This window comes from Pimephales promelas, chromosome 18, assembly GCF_988280905.1.
Source record: "Pimephales promelas chromosome 18, fPimPro1.hap1.1, whole genome shotgun sequence".
Taxonomy (NCBI): domain Eukaryota; kingdom Metazoa; phylum Chordata; class Actinopteri; order Cypriniformes; family Leuciscidae; genus Pimephales; species Pimephales promelas.
This window is the reverse complement of record NC_142786.1, coordinates 31,125,878-31,147,336: the sequence shown is the minus strand read 5'-3', so window position 1 is coordinate 31,147,336 and position 21,459 is coordinate 31,125,878. Positions and strand designations below refer to the sequence as shown.

General features: G+C 35.7%; 1 protein-coding gene across 1 annotated transcript; it reads right to left on the bottom strand.

Moving 5' to 3' along the window:
- Positions 1-15,832: 15,832 nt before the first annotated feature.
- pex11b (peroxisomal biogenesis factor 11 beta) lies at positions 15,833-21,459 on the bottom strand. The gene is made up of 4 exons (XM_039651431.2): positions 21,176-21,459; positions 19,572-19,687; positions 18,037-18,238; positions 15,833-16,709 (listed from the first exon to the last, which is right to left on the bottom strand). The coding sequence occupies exons 1-4, from the start codon at positions 21,229-21,231 to the stop codon at positions 16,292-16,294; spliced, it is 792 nt and encodes a 263-aa protein (XP_039507365.1). The 5' UTR covers positions 21,232-21,459; the 3' UTR covers positions 15,833-16,291.

Below are 21,459 nucleotides of genomic sequence, written 5' to 3'. Positions count from 1 at the left end.
AAAAAAACTTTTGCTGATAATTTACTCACCCCCATGTCATCCAAGATGTCCATGTCTTTCTGTCATCAGTCGAAAAGAAATTAAGGTTTTTGATGAAAACACTCCAGGATTTTCTCCATATAATGGACTTCAATGGGGTCCAAACGGTTCAAGGTCCAAATGAGAGTTTCAGTGCAGCTTCGAAGGGCTTTAAACGACACCAGACGATGAATAAGGGTCTTATCTAGGACCCTACGAGTCATGACGAGGTCGAAGCTTTTTTTGAAAAAAGATTTGTTCATTTTGATGAACGAGTTTGAACAGGAGAGTCACGAATGCTCATCACAGAACAGAGCTCATAACTTAAACTTTTTTATTTATTTTTTAAAAGTGCGATCGTTTCGCTAGATAAGACCCTTATTCATCATCTGGTGTCGTTTAAAGCCCTTTGAAGCTGCACTGAAACTCTCATTTGGACCTTGAACCGTTTGGACCCCATTGAAGTCCATTATATGGAGAAAATCCTGGAGTGTTTTCATCAAAAACGACGTAAGAAAGAAACACATGGACATCTTGGATGACATGGGGGTGAGTAAATTATCAGCAAAAGTTTTTTTTAAAAGTGAACTACTCTTTTAATTCATTAGTTGTGAAAAGGAGAAAGGCAATTAAACCTTAACATCCAAATTATTTGCAAATTCACATTTGAACAAATGTGGCTATGCAGAAAGAAAATACAGTATTGGTAAAGCTGCAGTGTCCCCGTCACAGGGTCACCCAGGATATATCCTCAGGAGTCTCAAGGTTTCTATCTTACCCGCAGTTTACTTCAGGACTTCCACTGAGAAATGAAGCAGGGCTGAATGAATAGAGGGATTTGGTATCTTTATCTTTTTATAGTTAATATACTCTCACATCTTTTCACCAGCATGGGATCTCACTGATCTACAGCCAGCAACCTTGGGTTATCTGCCTCTTTGCCACAGCAATAATCACTGCAGAATCATTGCATTTTCTAGATTTTAAGTTTGCTGTGTTGCATCTAGTTATTATTTGAATAATAAAAAAATATATTTTTTTGCATTTTTAATTTAAGTTTGAGTAAAATGTTTTTATTAATTTATCAAATAATCAGTTAAGAATGAGATATTACAAACGGCATTCCTTTGTACAACTATAATGTCTTCATGAAAGAACTGGTTTGCTGTGACCTCTTAACCAATTCTCAGCATGACTTATGAACTTATGAACTTGAGTTGAACTTATTGGGGGGTTACATTTTCATGCATTCATTAAGTCTGTCTTTCCTATTTTCAGCTTATTCTATTTCACTTGAACCAAATAGTGTAATTTCCTTCCCAATAACACCTAAAGATGACATTTAAGCTCTAGCTGACTGTTTAAGTGTTTAGTAAAGGAGTGACTGTTGTGGCGTCAGTGAGGTCATAATGATTTGACTTAAAATAGGAAGCATTCCATTCATTCCATGCTGTGCTACAACTCTGACGAAATTCCAAAGCCTTTATCTTGCCTTTAAAGCAGAATCATATTAGCGGAGTACTGTTGCACTTTGCCCCCTGTCAAACTACGCAGGGGATCCAAACATTTCGTGTTTAGAGTTGGACCAAGAAATTAATAACCAAACCGAAAACAGATTCTCAGTCAAGGTTTAACTCAACAGCCCTCTAACAAAGAATAACACCCTTAAAACTACAGTTGCAAACACATTATTAACTTGAGCCGGCACAATGAAAACAAAGTTCACATCAAACCAGACCTCGACTACACTTCCTTAAGAAGAAATTAAGAAATGATGAGAATGACAAACATTAAGGGCTTTAACCCTGACAAATTCAAAAGGCTCTATTGTGAAAAAGAAGCGTGATTTATTGTCCTGAATGTGCACTTACACTCTCAGAAAAAAAGGTACAAAAGCTGTCACTGGGGTTGTACCTTTTCAAAAGATACACTTTTGTACCTAAAGGGTGCATATTGGTACCTACCTTGTACATATTAGCACCTAAAATGTACTAAATAGCACCTAAAATGTCAATAATATCACCTTAAATGTACATATTAGCACCTAAAATATCAATATCACCTAAAATGTACATATTAGTACCTACATGTACATATTAGCAACTAAAATGTACAGAATAGCACCTATACATATTAGCACCTAGTAAAATGTACATAATAGCACCTAAAATGTACATTTTAGCACCTAAAATGTACATATTAGCACCTACGTGTACATATTAGCACCTAAAATGTACATTTTAGCACCTAAAATCTACTTATTAGCACCTAAAATGGAAAAAAGTTTACCTTAGTATAACCCCAGTGACAGCTTTTTTGTACCTTTTTTTTTGAGAGTGTAGAGTGTATCTTAAAAAAGTGTATTAAAACAAAACTACTGGCAAATACTCAATTTGAAGACTTAAGTACACTTAACCATATAAGGACAATAGATTACATATTAGATGTTAAATCCTAAAAAGACACTAAAATAAAGCTGTAATACATTTTAATTGCAGTTCACACTTAAGTATTATTTTCAAGGATTTTATTTCCATAATAAGTAGGCCTTCTGTTTAGAAAATTGACTTGTGTACTTCTTTTTCACAAGGGCTCCCATTCGAGACAAACATCATAAATGGCATCTCATTAACTCAAAATGTGAACATTTTCCTAACTCTCATGCTTTTTTGGGGGGATTTCAGAGACTGCAGGGTCATTTAAAAATAGCAGAAAAGTACACTTATTTATCTGGGATGGAAACATAGTTTCATATTTCTTAACTTTTTTTTAGTTTTAAGTCCACACTCTTAGAAGAAAAGGTTCTATATAGAACCTTAAAAGGTTCTATCAGCGCTACGTATTTGGAACCCCTAAAAGGTTCTATACACTCTTAAAAAAATGGTTCCTCTGGGTTCTATATAGAACCCTGGGGTTCCATGCTTGGCCAATAGAACCTTTTACCAAAAAAATGGTTCTATATAGAACCATTTTGGAGTTCCATATATGAAGCGGAGGATGGAACCATTTCTGGTTGTAAATAGAACCATTTCTTTATGCCATTAAAGTGCATTCTCCTCTAGGCTGTGACCTCCACAGTGTCCGCCGAAAACGAGATGTAATTTAAATGAAAACACACCTGAGGCCTATAGTATGTGAGGCACTGTAGGCAGGTGTGTGCTGAGATGGTATTTGAGACGGGCATTCCTGGCATTCCACCTCTTCCCCCTCCGATCCAGAATTCCATTCATTTCAGCCCAAATTATGCAGCACAGAGCGAGGCAGCACAGCACAGAGCTGGCTCCTCACCAGCCCGTGCACCTGTTCAACATGACAGCTCACTCCTCGGTGCACCTGTGCTGCTGATCGCCGCCGCTGATTGCTAAATTAAACTCACGTGCGAGATGTCCTCCTGCTGTCTGATTTTAATTTGATAAGAGAGTGACCTGTAACAGCTCAGTCTGGAGTAACTCATAAGCAGTAGGCCAATATCAGCCCCGTGGAGAGGTTGACAAGTGAAGCTAAACGTTCATATGCTTCACCGATTCGACATATGAGGCAGCGTAATGTTCAGCACGGGGTAGGCCTGCTTGTACATGGCAGAGCCACAAGCAAAACAGTCTTTGAAATCGATAGACTATAATATTTTTGGATTTTTGTGTTTACCGTAAAATGTATGGTAAATGCAATTAGTTATTCCTTAAAGGGATAGTTCACTTTAAACATGATTTCAGTCCAAATTAAACATGATTTAATGACTTGTAAATGTAGGTACACTGTAAAAAAAATATTTTCAATATTTGTTATCACAACATTTTTTCTTTTGTCAAATCAACTTAAATAATTTATTTAGTTCAAATAACTTATTATTTTGAGTTTCTGATGATTAAATTAATCTCCTTCATTGTATTAACTCACTTTTTCCAGTTCAATCAACTTAAAATTTTAAGGCAATCGGGTTACTTTATTTTTTAAGTTAAAGAAACAATATTTTTTTACAGTGCACACATCGATGGCCTAAGACACGAAATGAAACCTCATATTTCAACGTAGAACTAAGCTGTTTTCTGTGAATGTGCGAGACATCCAATTTATTATACGGGAAATAACAAGAAGAATATATCAAAGCGCAGTAAACTGTAAAACTATGTGAAAAAGTATTTCAAATGCTACTCAATTACAAGACAAAACACAACTACAAGCCAAGTATACTTAGATGATTATATATAATTATATTGACTACATGTACTGTAGGCCAAATGTACTTAGACTTTTCTGTCAGTGTAAGTCAAAATACTTAAATATACTTTTAAGAGTGAGGTGCATTAAGTATATTTCTGAGATGTAGCTCAATATATAAAGTAGATTGAAGTTATACTTTCTCAATTAACTTGAATAAACTTCTTTTTTGGTACTCTCTAAACAATGCTGGGTTGTATTAACCCAAAATTGGGTAAAATATGGACAAACGCAAATGTTGGGTTAAAAATGTCATTTAAAATTTGAACATTCACTTTCAACCGTACATTTTTAATTCAATTTTTAACCCAACATTTGGGTTTGTCCATATTTGACCCAACAGCATTTTTTAGAGCGTAAGGGTCAATATGGCAGACTTATCCGCTATATTGATTAAAATTATAATAGATAAAAATTCATTACATTTGTATAGCTCAAAGTGCTTTATGTAAGGGGGAAATCTCCTCAACTACCAACAACGTGCCACTCGGATGATATGCGACGGCAGCCGGTGTGCAAGAACGCCCTGCAGACACACACTAGCTCGAAAGCCCATAGTGACCCACGTGTACTTGTGCTAAAGCAGCGGGAATAATGTCACCAACTCTAGCTGACCTGCATCTGTGTCTCCGCATGTGTCTCCAGCTGAAGCGTGATAGCAAAATCAATAAAGCAATGCCTGGCAGATTTAACATTGCATTCTCACTCCAGATTGCCACTTTTGTTTTTTTCTCAGCATGTCTTACACATGTCTTACATGTGCAAGATCAGAGCATTGTCCTCAGTCTGAAAAGCATTTCTGCTTGGTTCTTGCCTCCCTAGAGAGAAGTGTTTTCTACATGTGCTTGTTTTGTTCACCTCATTCAGGGAGTTTCTAAGCTGGTCTCTGCTGTCTGAAATAAAACTATTTTATGTCCAGATATCTTATGTAAATTGATTTACCTTTACTCATTACCTTTATTTTTTTCTAATATATTAATTAAACTTATTTTGTGCAACAAAAAAGCAATGTAAAAAAATCTATTCTAACATAACCCATGCAAAGTCAATTTTCAATACCACAGAAAATTAAACACGTTTCAACAGAGTAATATAACCCAAACTGAGGCCTTAATTAGTGGTATACCGTTTAAGTGATTATCAAGCCCCTTGTGATTGTTTACCTTGCCTTAGTGAACTAAATCTGACATGGTTAAGACTACAGGGTGTTGAGTCTACAGAATGAAAGCTTCTAAAGTAAGGCTTTAATGCAGAACTTTAATGCAGGACTAATGTCAAACAGTTTATGCTAAATCTCGTCTTTTTCCATGCGATCCCAGACCCCACTGAGTCTGACTTGATTCAAATGAAGAGTCACATAAAGTGTCGACGAGGCCACTCACATGCTGCCATAAAAACGTTAAAAGCAGGAATAAGTAGCCACAAGTAAATATTAGGAATCAGATTAAAGGCATTCCTGCTGCTGTAAAATCCAGCAAACGTTAAAGGGCTAAAGAAAGGGATAAACCAGTAGTTTTTGTAATCCTCTTAAATGGTTAAGTGTTTCAGATATTAAACCGAATTAACAAATCTGCATGCTGAGGAGAGAAACGTGACTCTGATCTTAACATCACATTGTTTTTTAACACTGAGATTTTTATTTATTTATTTATTTAATTACATTTCATTTTTTTAATTGTATCAAGAATTATTGGGCATGTTGTAAAGTTGAAAGATAAATTGGAAAGGCAAACGGCTTGAGTAAAAGCCATAATTGTTCTCCATATCATGGAAGGCCACTGTAAAAAAAATATTGGTTTAACTTAAAAAAAAAATTAAGTAACCTTAAAATTTTAAGTTGATTGAACTGGAAAAAGTGAGTTAATACAATGAAGGAGATAACTCAAAATAATAAGTTATCTGAACTAAATAAATTATTTAAGTTGATTTGACAAAAGAAAAAAATGTTGATTACAAATCTTGAATTTTTTTTTTACAATGTAGAAAATAATTAGAAAAAGTATGAGTTCCTAAGTACAAGTTCAAATGTTTAAATTATGACATATTAAGTCAAAATTATGAGATATCAAAAGGATGATACGAAATAATATCAGAAAACAATCATGAGGGGGAAAAAAGTCATAATTATGAGATAAAATGGTAAAAATACGTGATAAGTCAGAAGTATAACATATACTGTCATAGCATATGCCATTTTTATGCCACTACTCAAAAGTAGGTCATAAAGAGTATTTATAATATATATTAAAAAAATCAAAATTATGAGCCATAATTATGAGACACAAATGCTGAATTTATGACTTAAAATGTTATTAGTAGATTCAAAAATGAAAATTTTGATTTACAACTAACAAAATGCGTTTTTAATTTCTTAATTATTACTTTTAATAAATTTCGTGTAAATTGTATTTAATTATTTAGTCATAATTATGGATTTTTATAAACTTAGAATGTAACAATTTCAGTCTTTATCTCATATTTACTCATAACTTTTTAAGTCATAATTATTTAAATTTAATTAAATTAAACTCGAAATTTCTTCAAGCGGTCGGTCATACAAATAACAGTTTACTTGCTATTTCTTGAAAACCAGGGTACATTCCAGCATTTTTCAGCAAAATTTTAAATATCAAATGGGACTTGAAAGTACATCGAGTCACTTCTCCTCCAGCATGTTAATGCTACGTGATTAGTGTTTACAAATCTTTCTAAAGATAGGGCATAACCTCCACATCAACACCAGCTTCTTGATGTCCTTTCACAAACATTTCAAAGGGATTTCAAAATAAGAATTCTAATCACCTTAGTCTTGGCACATGACTATATTATACAGTATATCCCACTGTATAATCTCTCTCTCTCTCTCTCTCTCTCTCTCTCTCTAACAAAAACAAATAGAAAAACAGCTCTCAGGGTACAAAACCACCCAAATAAACTTTCCATTGTATTGACAAATGGGGTCTGGTCAGACCATACCATCAGCTGCGGCGAGCTGGCTGGATCATGGGAAAGGAGCAGTTTGTGTGAGGTCACCCTTTGGTGTGATCAGAGACCAGAATTACACTAGCTCTTAAAATATACACAGCTTAAGGTTTGAGTAAATGATACTGGGTCTGGAACAGTGCAAAAAGGCACATCATTCCCAGGAAACAGAAATACTTCCTTACTAAATATAATGTGCGTGATGTGCATGTGTACAATGAAGTACGTGCACTCTGCCACTGTGCTGCCAGCCAGCGGATATGAGCTGTTATTGGAAAGAATGTTGAACTAGGATGTTTTAAAAAAATGTGCATACGGTCAAACTACGTCAGACTTCGTACTTCCGTACTTTTGTGAAGGTTCGCAACTGTTTCTTTAAGACAGAGGCCTGAGTTTGAATGACCACCATAGCTGGACCACCCTCAGCTGAGCAGTGCTGTATAATGTAATCACTGATACTCATTAGAGCCACCAGCCTCCTGACCTGCATCTCTTGGCTGCTTTTCATAGTTTTCATTACTGCTCCCAGGTGTCCAGTGGCTGCCGTCCTTGTTTTCTATGAGCCGAGCTCTGGAAAACGAGACAATAATGGCTTTTTCTGTGTCCCTGTGTAACATGGAGAACAGCAGACAACAGCACATTCTCAGATTGCATGAGATCTTTGATTTGTGCAATACTGTGTGTGTGTGTGTGTGTGTCTTTGCTGTTGGTCCTTTTGGGTTTTTCTGCCCAACCATGCCAAAGTATCTGTGCATTCAGGGGTGGTGAGGCTGAACCGTGTGGAGCTGAGTTAAGCAGACAAGAAAAACGGCTATGAAAAAAGGGATGAGGAACGGAAAATGAGAGGGAATGAAATACACTGTTTGTGGAAGTCCACTTTCTTGTGCAGCTTTACATCAATTCAATAAATGGTCAAATAAAGCTAAAACCACCAAATCTTTTTTTTTTTTAATCATTCTATTTTTGTCTGTGAGCTTGTTAGCCAATGTTTGTTTTTTTCCAACAACCATAGTCATATTTTCGTTTTGCATGACGTCTTCCACCCACTCTTTGCCCTGAGGTTAAAATGAGCCATTTTTTGCTGCTGTGCCTTCACACTATCATATAAAGATTATACACATGTGAAATGAATGAAAACTCTTACTTGTTGGTCGTTTGTTCTCCCCCTGAAAACCTTTCAGAAAAAGAAGTGCACTTGACTGTACAGAATGTTCACTTGTCTTGTAGTGTCCTCAAAATCTAATTAAGCTTAGTCCCATTGTCCACATTTGGGGACATCAACTTTAGCAGCTTGGTAAATCGTTAATTTTACAAAAGTTTGTCAAATGTGCATGACGTCTTAATCACACAACACTATTATGCATAACTTAACAAGAATAAACAATGAAATGTTATTAGATTGTTTACCTTGTGGAAGTTGTTTACCTTGTGGAAGTTTTGGTCTGGAGCGGCTGCGTGACCGTGCGTGACATGTGACCTGTTTTCTCCGCCATCTTTAAAAGGGCTATATGCACGCATAAATTCCGCATTTGACGCAAGGATGCTCGTCCATTTCCGGTTGTGGAGATTAAAGCGGAGGAAAACCGAGGAAAACGGGATTATGGCAGAGTCTTCAAAATTTACTGTCCTCCAGTCTTTGAAATGAAACGTACATACGTTTAGATGTAATTTTATATATAGTTATATTTATTTAATATAATTTTAAAAAGAAGCATAAACACAACGAGGGGTGTCTGTTTTATCTGTTTTTGTGACTAGCGTTTCTTTAGTATAACCATGGAGTATAAAATTCAATATAAATTCTCGGTATTGCATTGGACTCTACGATCGGCGGAAGTTATCGAGCATCCCTAATGCTTCACCGGAAATACCGCCGTGCATAGAGCCCATTATGTATGTTATTTTTTTTTTCTCTTCTGACGCCAGCAGATGGCAGTGTAAGTGTCCTCGTTTGTGAAAAACATGTTGAAGTCACCCAAAAATGTGATGTCCCCGTATGTGCACGCAGGGTCTCAGGAGGTTGATGTGTAAATGTAAAATGAATATTAGCTGTATGGCTTCATTTTGCAAGATGTAAACAACACTGGTCCAGAAGCACTTCCTGTTTCAGTTTTTTAACACTACATAAAAGCTGGGATAAAATACAACCAACAGAACATATAAAACTGAATCAAAAAGTTAAACAAACATCTTTAAGATGTTTTCTTTACATGTGAAATAAAGAAAACAGTTACAAACTGAAACAGGAAGTGTTTCTGGACCAGTGTTGTTTACATCTTGCAAAATGGTCTATCTCAGTGGCAGCATTGCCAACCGCAGTCAGTGTGTGTCACTGGCAGTGCGTCTGTTATCTCCACGTTTCTCCTCTCCTGCTTTATCTCTGTTCGACAGCGCAGAGCCTCAGACCTCACGTAGGCAATGCCAGGCTTTCATATCAAGCAGTATATCATTCTTCACCCGCACACACAGACCTCAAAGAAGGCTACGTTGTTTATCAAGATTAGTGACAAAGGCCAGCTGGATGCACAGAACACAGGAACATCCTTTGAAAAATTAAGTCTTTATTAAAATCTGCAGTGAAGCACATGGAAAATTAGATATTAATATTTATATTATACTATGTATAAACTGTTAATATTGTTTTTTTTTAAATATACACAAATGAATAACAATTCATTTGAAATGAGTTTTCCCTTAAACTCATGCCATTAGTGACCCATGATTCATTTTTTGTAAAAATAAATAAATAAAGTTGTATAGCGTTGCAAATGACCTGAGTATATTTTTTCTGCACAACAATAATTGAATCATTGATGACTGAATAAGTGCAAGTCACCTTTATTCCACAAGGTGGCAATGTCTGATACACAACGATAAAATGACGTTTCACTTACAGTTCCTGCAGGCAGAAAACAATAGAATAGGAAGTATCATCAGCAAAACTTGAAATGCGGCTCAGTGATTTATATGTCATAGTTATTTGTGAAACATGCATCCATTTAAGGGTTAAAACCACTACGATTAAACAGTAAAAAAAAAAGGAATTTAAATTACAAAATAAATTCCTAAAAAATAATAAAAATTAATTTGAATAAAGCAATAAAAAATGCATCTGTTTTAAACTGGAACACTTGCTTGATTGTGTTTTTCATTTTATTGCATGCATTGTATATTGTTTTTGCTTTGCTGATTTCCATGAGTGTTTATGAAGTGCAGACACTACATCCAGCCATATACACAGATTCTCCCGGAGGATTCTGGGACACGCTGCATTGGAGAAGGAGGCTCGGCGGGCAGCACGTATAGCTGCAGTATTTTTACTCCTGCGTGACAGAAGGTCAAGCATTGTTGGGCATATTTGGTCTTCACTCCCCTTCTTCAGTCCCAGAGGGATCTCTACTGCTGGGTCTAGTGACCTGAGGCCATTTCATACGTCTCATACCAAACAGCTGCCCTTGTAAACCCACGGCCCACAACGGGCTTTAGTTCGTTTCACCATGTGGGAAATAAGGAAATTAAAATATTCAGCATAGTGATTCTGATGTAGTCCAGGAAATGAATGAAACACTTGTTATGGTCATAAAAGCAATGGTTTATACCACTGGCCGTTGAATCCATTCAAATAGGAAACAGCTTCAGCGGTTTGTCTTGTTTCAGTCTAAACATGTCACCCTGCATGTTTTGCAATTCAAATGAGACTCCAAAAATGTATTTTGAACATGCAGCATGTTTTGATTGCAGATGCAACTTTGGTTTGAGATTTTACCTGCCCTTTACAAAGTTATAATAAAACATAAGAAAATACTATTTCAGTCTGTCTACTTCAAAATCTCACATTTAATATAATGTGTTTAATCACTTGCCCTTTCTTTGTAATTATTTGTGAAATGTATAGTCATTTTAGACCATTTTTTTTTTCAACTGATGCCGCTACTTTATAAAAAAAGACAGAGCTTCAGTGTTACATGCTCCTTCAGAAATCAATATGTTGATTTGCTGCTCAAGAAACATTTCATATGATGCTTAATATTATTCTGGAAACCGATGCATTTTTTAAAGGTTCCTTGATTAAGAGAAAGTCCAAAAGGACAGCGATATCAATCGTTATAAAAATGACAAATGTATTATTATAAACGTCTTGCCACTTTGGCCAATTTAATGCGTCCTTGCTGAATAAAAGTATTAATTTCTTTCAAAAACGACAAATCCAAACTTTTGAACCTTACATGGACACATGGACTGGAACTGTAAAGTATATATGCCCTCTTTGAACTGCACAAACTATATTATATAAACCATAAACAATGACATGTTGACCTTTCCAGGATGGTGATACTGTTGATGCATCTATCAGCTGAATGTGGCAGGTATTCATATCACTTCACCTGACATCCCCTTTGTCATGCACAATGGCGTCCTGATAATGTCACAGCGCTGTGTTTATCTTTTACATTGAGATGACAGAATGCCCTCGCCTCTCTCCCCCTGTATATCCACTCACCCCTGCAGCACGTATATCCGCTTCATACAAGCACAGGACAGGACATGAGGGCTGATCCGAATCCTCTCACACATCTGATAGAATTGTGTGCATAATAAAGACACATGATCCGTCCTCTGAAACACTTTCTGTATGAATCAGCTCTCGACAAAAGATAAACCACAGACCTCAGGGCTGATTATTGTTCAGGAGGGATAGATAATATGATCTTATATACAGTGTGAGGTGGGGAAGTCCAGTCAAAGAAGTGTATCATAAAATAATCTGTGGGAATACTCATGGGAAGGACGTGTAGACTCCGAAATTCTTTCCAGAAAAGATAGTTAAACAATATTATTTATCTATGGATGGATGGAATTCCTGATTAAATGAGTTAAACTTGAGAAAATTAGAAAAACTATAATATATATTTGTAAAATGTATGACAAAGTGCAATTTCTAGATGATAATATAATTTCGAGGTACGCTTTAGTAGAAAAAATATATACAGTATATTGTTGTTGATTGATTTCCATAATGTTTTCCTTGACTTGTCCATGAATTTGGTCCCTTTTGTCCTTTTCAAACAAACCAAAACAATTCAAATAAAATATAATGAATGAATGAATAATCATTTGATAGATAAAGAGCAATTTCTATCATAATCAAATAATTTAGAGACGAGTGTAACTAAAAACGTTTCCGTTTTTTTTTTTTTTTAAATTGGATTTTAAAATTAATTTAAGATTATTTAAAAATTGCAGTTCACAGCCTTAAGTCCATGGTATTGGATTTCTAACCTCTGTCAAAATATCTTTTTAATGTCTGTTTGCTACAGACAGTATTTTTGGGGGATAGACCACCTTGTTAAGAGGTCAAACTTGAGTAACCCAGAGACAATCAGTTGTCTATTAACACAGTCTTGGCACAGATTCATGAAGACTTGCACTGTTGGGACGAGCCAGACATTACTCATCCTCTATCTCATCATCTTTATCAAAAAATGGTGTGTGTCCTGGTTTAATGTTACTGTCTGTGGCACTGTGTGTGTCCAGATCTTTGCTGGTGGGGTGTAAATGTCTGAGACTCTGGAGCTCACTGGAAGTCGTTGTGTTGATCTCAATCACATTCATGACAACCACATTTTAGGAGCCAACATGATAATAGTTTATGTGGTCCCATTTTGTACTATGTACATGAGTTAAAAAAATAGTTTGGTACAATTAGGGATGCACCGATATGAAAATTTTGGCCGATACCGATAACTCCTTATATTTGAAAGCCGATAACCGATATATCTGCCGATAAACTTGAATCCAAATTTGTATCTATTTTTGAGAGCCTCATTACAAAAACAAAAGTCTCACAATTAAATCCATGTCCCAAGCGCACAATTATAATGATGTTCTCATGATAGCGTTGTATAGCCGATATGACAGATTTGTGCTGCACATGTTGTACCGAACCGTATTTTCATTTTTTGAAGAGATTTCAATCATATTTCAAGAAATCCAAAAACATAAACAGTGCTCAACAAGTGTCTCAGCTGAAGGGAATAATACATTATTTATCGGCTTTAATATATCGGCCAAATTTTCTTACAAGGCCGATAACGATAACATTAAAAACGCACATATATCGGCCGATACTGATATGCTGGCCGATATATCGTGCATCCCTAGGTACAATGTATTATTGTGTGCATGTTGCATACATTTTTAATGTAGTTCAAAAGTATAGTTCTTCATAACTGTAAAAATAAATAAAAATAATTAAAAAAAAAAAACTATTGTGAACCATTATTTTAGGAGTGTGGATGTAATCACATGCAGGTACTTTTAAGTTAAGTGGCCTAAAGTGTGCCAAGAAAACATCCCCCACACAATTATACACCACCACCACCAGCCTGCACAGTGGTAACAAGGCACAATGGATCCATGTTCTCATTCTGTTTACACCAAATTCTGACTCTACCACCTGAAATCGAGACTCATCAGCCCAGGCAACATTTTTCCAGTCTTCAACTGTCCAAATTTGGTGAGCTCTTGCAAATTGTAGGTAAAAGAGAAAAAACAAACTATAAAGAGTGATAAGCAAGGATATAGAATGAGATATAAACAGAAACCAGCAAGAGAGCATCTGTTGTGAGTGACTGTGGGTGGTTTTGAGGACCCCTCTTACCCCCTTCACATCCTGGTCATCATATATGTCATAAGCTTCCCACTCAAAATCAATACAAAAATCAAGAGATGTACCTAGCATTTCATACAACTGTTCCACCAACACTCTCTCTAGAGAATCTACACGCTGCCCTGAATAAAACATGTAGGCTTCTGGGTAATTAAAAGTGATTCTGATTTTGATAGAGAGAACGAGAGGGTTAGGGGGTAATGCAAAAATGCAGCCATGTGGGAGTGACACAGCATCTGAATCAGTGTGATGTAACTAATGCGAAAGTAGGAGGACAGACCCCCCACCGCAGCTTTCACAGCAGGAGGGAATGTGCCATTAAACACCTCAGTTACAAACTTCCGTAAGGACAATGCTAAAGCATGTTATCAATATTAAACACTATAGCGATTTTAAACTTCGTTTAAATGGTTTTAGTTTGGACATTTTTATGGAAATTCATGAATTCAGGACTATAATTTCATACTTAGCTACAATATTTGAGTACTATTCGGTCTATTTTTCTTATTTTCTTGTCGCTACCTACTAAAGCGAGTTCATAATTTCCGGTGGTAAATGTTGTGTTATGTTTCCCTCTAGTGGTGAGATGCTGTATAGCAAGAAACAGCAATGCAGTGATTCAACACAAGAGCAGATTAATCATTGATGGGATGCTTCAAATAATAACAGCCTTTGATTAGCCAGAAAGTTCAAGGAAATTTGATTCGATAAAATGTTTTAACATGACAGAGGAGATAAGAATAAAATTCAAGGCATTGTTTATTTCAAAAGTTAGATTCACATCTCAATCATGTCAACATTCAGTGGTGCATAGTATTTAGGAAGTTTCAAACTATGGTTAAGTTAAAAAGAAAACAGTCCATAGATCACATGTACTCCTGGCTCAAGGCTCACAATTAAATTAAAAAAAAAATCTAAATCTAAATAACAACATAGTCAGTGATGTAGTTTTTAAAAACTATGCAATAACCTAAATTATTGTATCATTTTCAAATCTTTTTTGTTTGATATTTCATTAAAAACAGCAACAACAACAACAAAAAAGTATTAAAGGGGTAGTTCACTTTTAAAAAAACTTTTGCTGATAATTTGCTCACCCCCATGTCATCCAAGATGTCCACGTCTTTTTGTCTTCAGTCGAAAAGAAATTAAGGTTTTTGATGAAATCATTCCAGGATTTTCTCCATATAATGGACTTCAATGGGAACCAAACAGTTCAAGGTCCAAATGAGAGTTTCAGTGCAGCTTCAAAGGGCTTTAAACGACACCAGACGATGAATAAGGGTCTTATCAAGGACCCTTCGAGTCATGACGAGGTCGAAGCTTTTTTTGAAAAAAGATTTGTTCATTTTGATGAACGAGTTTGAACAGGAGAGTCACGAACGCTCATCACAGAACAGAGCTCATAACTTAAACTTTTTTATTTATTTTTGAAATTAGCGATTGTTCGTTTCGCTTGATAAGACCCTTATTCATCGTCTGGTGTCGTTTAAAGCCCTTTGAAGCTGCTCTGAAACTCTTATTTGGACCTTGAACCGTTTGGACCCCATTGAACTCCATTATATGGAGAAAATCCTGGAGTGTTTTCATCAAAAACCTTAATTTCTTTTCGACTGAAGAAAGAAAGACGTGGACATCTTGGATGACATGGGGGTTAGTAAATTATCAGCAAAAGTTTTTTTTAAAAGTGAACTACTCCTTTAAACTCCTAGTTTTGAAATTAGTTTGATAACAAAATGCCAAGGTTCACAACGGCAGGAAGTGAAAAGCAAGAAACAGCTTCAGATTTAGAAAGAATCTACTGGATCAAAAACCGTATCATAACCGTTTTATAATGTTTGAAAAGCAGTTTTTGACACAAACGGATTTGCAAATGTTTTAAGCTCTGAGAACTCAAGAGAACTGTTTATGATAATAATAATGGGGTGATTTTTTTAACAAATATAAGGGGACAAACATATGGGAATGAAAATTAAGTATTATACAAGGTTAGTACTTTTGTTTTTTTGCTTTACATCTGTAAAAGTCATGATAGTATTTATTGTACTAGATTTAATTCATTTAGGAATGAAAATTGACCTTGACATTTCTTCACGTGATTCATCCTTAAGAGAAAGGTATGATTCTGAATAGTAAGTGTACCGTTTGTAGTTCTTTTACTACACTAGAACTGAGAACTACAGACTAGGACATGTTCAGACTTACTTTCCTTTCAACAGACTTGTTTAACAAAGCTTTTTTGTTTGTTTTAATCAGATTAGGCCAGATCTTGTTTTTAGTTTTTCCACAGTTTTGAACGTGCAATTAAACTGTTAGAGAGGAGCAAACATTCCTCTTTCCGTTATCAAGGAGAGGTTCACTTTGGAAACAAAGCAACAGGATATGTAGTTGTGATGATGTCACTCAGGGCTTGAGTTTGAGCCAGGGGTGAACTATAGTGAGAATGGACAGGATGGAGGACGTGAGGCCGCAGGCTCCCACAAAACCCGACCCCGTGGGGTACAAACCCAGCCGGTCCAGGGGTATGAACACGTCACAGAGGTTCTTCAGGAGGTCCAGGAGCAGCGGAGGGTTGTTGCGCAGCACAGTGATCAAGAGACAGAACTGCTTGTTGAGGCTGGCCGTGAGCATCGGGAGGGGAGACATCGCTGAGGAAGGAGACGGGGTTAAAGGGAACTCTCCGTTCTCTGGGGTCGGCGTGAGGGAAGACGGAGCGGAGCTGAAGCTTTTAGCCGAACTGCAGCGGGACTCTCTCTCCATCAGCAGACGGACTTCATAAGCGTCTCGGGTTAAATTGAGGATGAGTGCGAACAAATAGTATCTGTTTACAGGAAGTGAAAGAGAGTCAGCTTATTAAATGAAACAATACAAATAAAAACATTTTCCACTGTGCACAGATTATTTTATTTCATGCCATGTCAGCAGTCAGAGCTATTTTCATGGCAAAAATTCATTTACAAAAATACAAACATCATATAAATACAACAAAAACAAAACAAATATAAACAAGAAGTCATATTATACAATATATTTTTTTTTAAATTAATATATGATAAAAAAAAATCCAGAACCTTTTCAGGCATAACCTCATTAAATATGAAAAAGAAGTAACTTCATAAAAGAGCCTTCTACTTCTAAGCAAAAAAGCATGGGTCAGCACTGTGCACAAAATAATTATATATCCAGCCATCACCATATATTTTAGCAAAACAGAGTGATGCAAATTCACCGAAGTTAATCAAATTTTCACATGCAAAGCCTAATTTAATGTGTGAAATGTGTATTATTGTTATCATTACATAAAACAAAAAAAAAAAACTACATTTTTTTTTAATTTATAATAGAAGAAAAAAATTATAATATCAATATTATAATAGTCAACACTCTCAAAATGCTTGGTATGGTTGCAAAAAAAAAAATGCAGAAAATCGAACCCCATCCGAATTTTTTCATGACGGACGAAAGTTTTGGAGGCGGTGTGTAAGCTTAATCTGCTATTTTTTTACATGCTCGAATTTCGGACAAAGTGTACAAGGACCTTAAAACTAACTAAAATTCAAATGAAAACAGAAAACTAATTCAAAATATTATTAAAAACAATAACAGAATATCAATATATACTATATATATATAGTAGAGCCCGACCGATACAGTATTTTAAAGATCGATACCGATACAAATATTTTTGGGTTTTAAAATCCGATATATCGGCCGATATTTTATTTATTTATTTTAAACTGGACATGATAGTCACAAAATTTGTCATGCTTATTTGAGTTAAACGAACTCATGGGGATGATCTTTTAATTGTTATTCAAGCAATGCATGTCTCGTGACCAACTCAACGAGTGTTGCCAACAGGAACGGTGTAGAGTGCCCTCTGGTGGACAAACTATACAACTCCAACACTCATGACATGGTTCAAGCGTGTTTCGTACCGTTTTTATTTTTATTTTTGAAAAATTCATTTATCGGCCATTATAACTGCCGATACCGATAGTTTGGAAAATGCCTAATATCGCCCGATAATATCGGTCTGGCTCTAATATATAGTACATATATATAGAGAGAGATTTAATTATTAATTTATTTTAATAGGAAATAGCAATAATAATTTAGTGAAGAAAACAAATGAAAGTAGCACTCACCTAAACGACCTCTGGCTCCATTTGTTTTGGTCCAGTTCGGGCAGCAGTCCTGTTTTGCCGGCCCACAGTACATTATCACAGGCAAAATACATCGCTCGGTTGAGATGGGCCACTGTGATGCAGAGACGCAGCACACAGTCGGACAGATGCACAGTGCGTTTCGCCGCTTCCAGAGCCTCAGCGGAGTTCCCTAACCGCATCACTGAGACAAACGCGCGGACAGACTGCATCAATCAAACGCTGAGCCATATTAACATAACTAGATTCTGTGAGTGAAAAGAGATTAGCCACTTAAAGAGGAGGCCACTTTATTGAACCATTTTAGTTATATTAGTATTAGTAGGCATAATAAGTCTAAATTAACCCTCAGAGACCCTTTAATATATTTAGGAAGATATTAGCTATATTTCATTTAGGCAAAAATTACATAGAAACAAATTATGTAAAAATTGCAATGCTGGGCATTTAGGGTTGTAAAATTTCATTGATACACACACATACTAGAGCCCGACCAATAAAGAATTTTGAAGGCTGATACTGATACAGATATTTTTGGGTTTTAAAATCCGATATATCGGCCGATATTTTTTTATTATTAAATATTGTTGGATTTCACACACGTGTAAAAGAAAAGCTAACTTTTCTGCACAAGATACACTTGATACTTTTTCTCTAAATGTATAAATGTTCACTCTTCGCAAGTATAACTTGACTGTAACTAGAGATATGCTAGCTATAAATACAGTAATAATTACTTTATTTAGGCAGAAAAAGTTCATTGTGGTTTCCAAGCTCATTAATGTTAACACTAGCGGTCTTCCACTGATGATAGTGGCGTTAGCTAGCTTTGTGGTTAGCTAGTCTATGATGAGCCATAATTTAGCAATAGATAACATCATACTGCAAATTGTAAAACATACATTTTCAATATAACAGGCCAAGGAGAGATGATTGAAGCGTGTTTCGTCCGTTTTTATTTTATTTTTTTTTATATTAATTTATCATCCATTATAACTGCCGATACTGATATTATGGAAAATGCCTAATATCGACCGATAATATCAGTCTGGCTCTAATACATACACACAAACATGCATACACACACACACACACACACATTAAAAAGTGCATGCATGCATGCACACAATAAATTGATACATATGATGTAAATTACTTTTTTTCTATTGCAAATAGATTCATTTGATAATTGCAGTTACTGTAATACGCAAACCATTGTGATAAGTATCAGCCACTGTTATGTGTAGTTTTTACCCATATTTTTAAAAAAAAGGGTATTATTTAAATGCTTTTTACAAACAATGCTATTCTGCTGTGTTTCTCTGGGTTAATTATTTTTTTAATGATATTTTACAGCAAACTTGCATTGGACTTTCTCTTTTAAAAACTTTGCAAAATAAAATTTCAATTCCCCAGCCATTCCAATCCAGCATCCGGTCAATTCAAACTCTCTTATCAAAACCCATAAACCCAGTTGTGCTCATCCCCCATTCTACTGACCCCTGCCTCAAACGTACATTTTCTGGTCAGGCTCATGTGGGCTTCCAGCTGTTTAATGGTGCTGAGCAGCTCTGGTCTGGCTCCTCCTCTCTGCAGCGTGTAACCCAGAAGCGTGCAGGCGTACTGGGCAGCCCTGTTCAGAATCAGACACAATCAATTATTGAAAATGACCCAGTTCAAAAGTGTACCCTTGAATCTAAATACTGTTAGTGTTTAACTGGAAGATCCATCTGAGCACCATTCTATAGAAAAGTCCATCAGGTCCAGCACATTCATTGGATTTCTACCAGCCCTTTCCCATACGTGTCTGTATGATTGCTAGATCCGTCTTTGCACACCGAGGACAATTGAGGGATTCATACATAACTATTATAAAGGTGAAAACATTGACTAATGCTCAGGATGGCAAGATGATGCATTAAAGGGGACCTATTGTTCAAATTCACTTTTGAGCATAAATGCGTGTTGGCAGGGTGTGTACACAAACACCTAAAATGATCACAAAAAAAATGTCATCCCCATAAATCATGAGAAATGTCAATATATGAAAAATACTTTTTAATTCATTTGACGCTGTATCCTTTTTTACCCACCATAAATATTAATATTAACCAAAAGAGAAACATACAATATAATAAACTAAAGAGCCATTCATCTCAGATTTAAAAAAAAATGAAGATTCATTAGAAATCCGAATAAAACTGCAATAATGTCAATGTCTATTTTGTGATAATTATTTAGTTTTAGTTAACACTTTATTTTACAGTGTCCTTGTAACATATGTTACACATACTCATTACATGCAACTAATCCTAAACCAAACCCAATAGTAAGTACATGTTGTTAATATTTTTATTATTATTAACAGTTTTTGTATATTTTTTGTGGACCCCCTGGGAAACCCCCTGTTGCATGTGATATTTTCGTTCTTTCTTTGTGAACAATGATTTATACTACTAGTATAATTACAGAGTGCACATGAAAGTCATTTTGAAGAGTTTATATCCATACCATCTTTATAAAACAGGTGTTCTGACGATTCATGCTACCCATCGAGATTTGCTACTTTTTTTTTTTTTACAAAAGGTACATTTTCCTGTTATAATGTATAATTTCCCTTCAAAAAATGCTTACTACCATAAATATTTGTACGGTCAGCCAGCTGAAAAAGAATAACTGAAAGTTTCAATTACTATGAGGAAAGATGTACTTTGACAAGTCAAAGATGAATATTTTATGATAATTTTTCCTTTTCACACCGTTTTAAAAATAAAAACAGTAGTTCAGTATACAGTAGCTACTCATAACTTAGAATTGTATTATAATTGTATTTCATACGACTTTAATCGTCATTCTGTGATCAATTCGCGCTACGGTAAGTTAGCATTTTTCGACAAGGCAGCAAAAATCAACATTACCATAACCAAAAACATATGAATATCATAGTGCTTTGTTGTTAATTTTACTAATTGTTAGGTAGATGGGGGGGAAAGTATAGCTCCAACTTCCAATGCAGCACCTTCAAGTATCTAAACAGGCTGCAAAGTTGACGCAGTCAAGGAAACATGGAGAACATGTAGTGGTACAGCTGTAAGCATGCATGCAGTGAGTGTTTGTGTACCTGAACACGCGTTCTTTGGCTTGACTCTGCGAGCTGAATCTCACCCATGAATCCATCGTACACACACTGGGCCTGTGCGTCCTTCACGCGCGTATCCACTGATATTCACGGCACCAGATGAAGGTTAACCAAGCTGACTGTAAAGATCCTTGATGTTTTCAGACAATAAGTACTTTTGAGAGCAGTCTGGGGCTGGAAGTATGTTGCATACTTGCTCTGTTGCTCTGTTTTTGTCGCGACGCTTTGACAGTTCGTTCGTGAACGGCAGCTGAAGAGGGACACGA

Excerpts from the sequence above, each read along its gene's own strand:
- pex11b (XM_039651431.2), bottom strand. The coding sequence starts at position 21,231 with ATGGATTCATGGGTGAGATTCAGCTCGCAGAGTCAAGCCAAAGAACGC. Across the intron at positions 19,688-21,175 it reads GCCAAAGAACGCGTGTTCAG|GGCTGCCCAGTACGCCTGCA; the intron begins GTACACAAACAC and ends GATTCTGAACAG. Across the intron at positions 18,239-19,571 it reads CATGAGCCTGACCAGAAAAT|TGATGCGGTTAGGGAACTCC; the intron begins GTACGTTTGAGG and ends CGTTTGTCTCAG.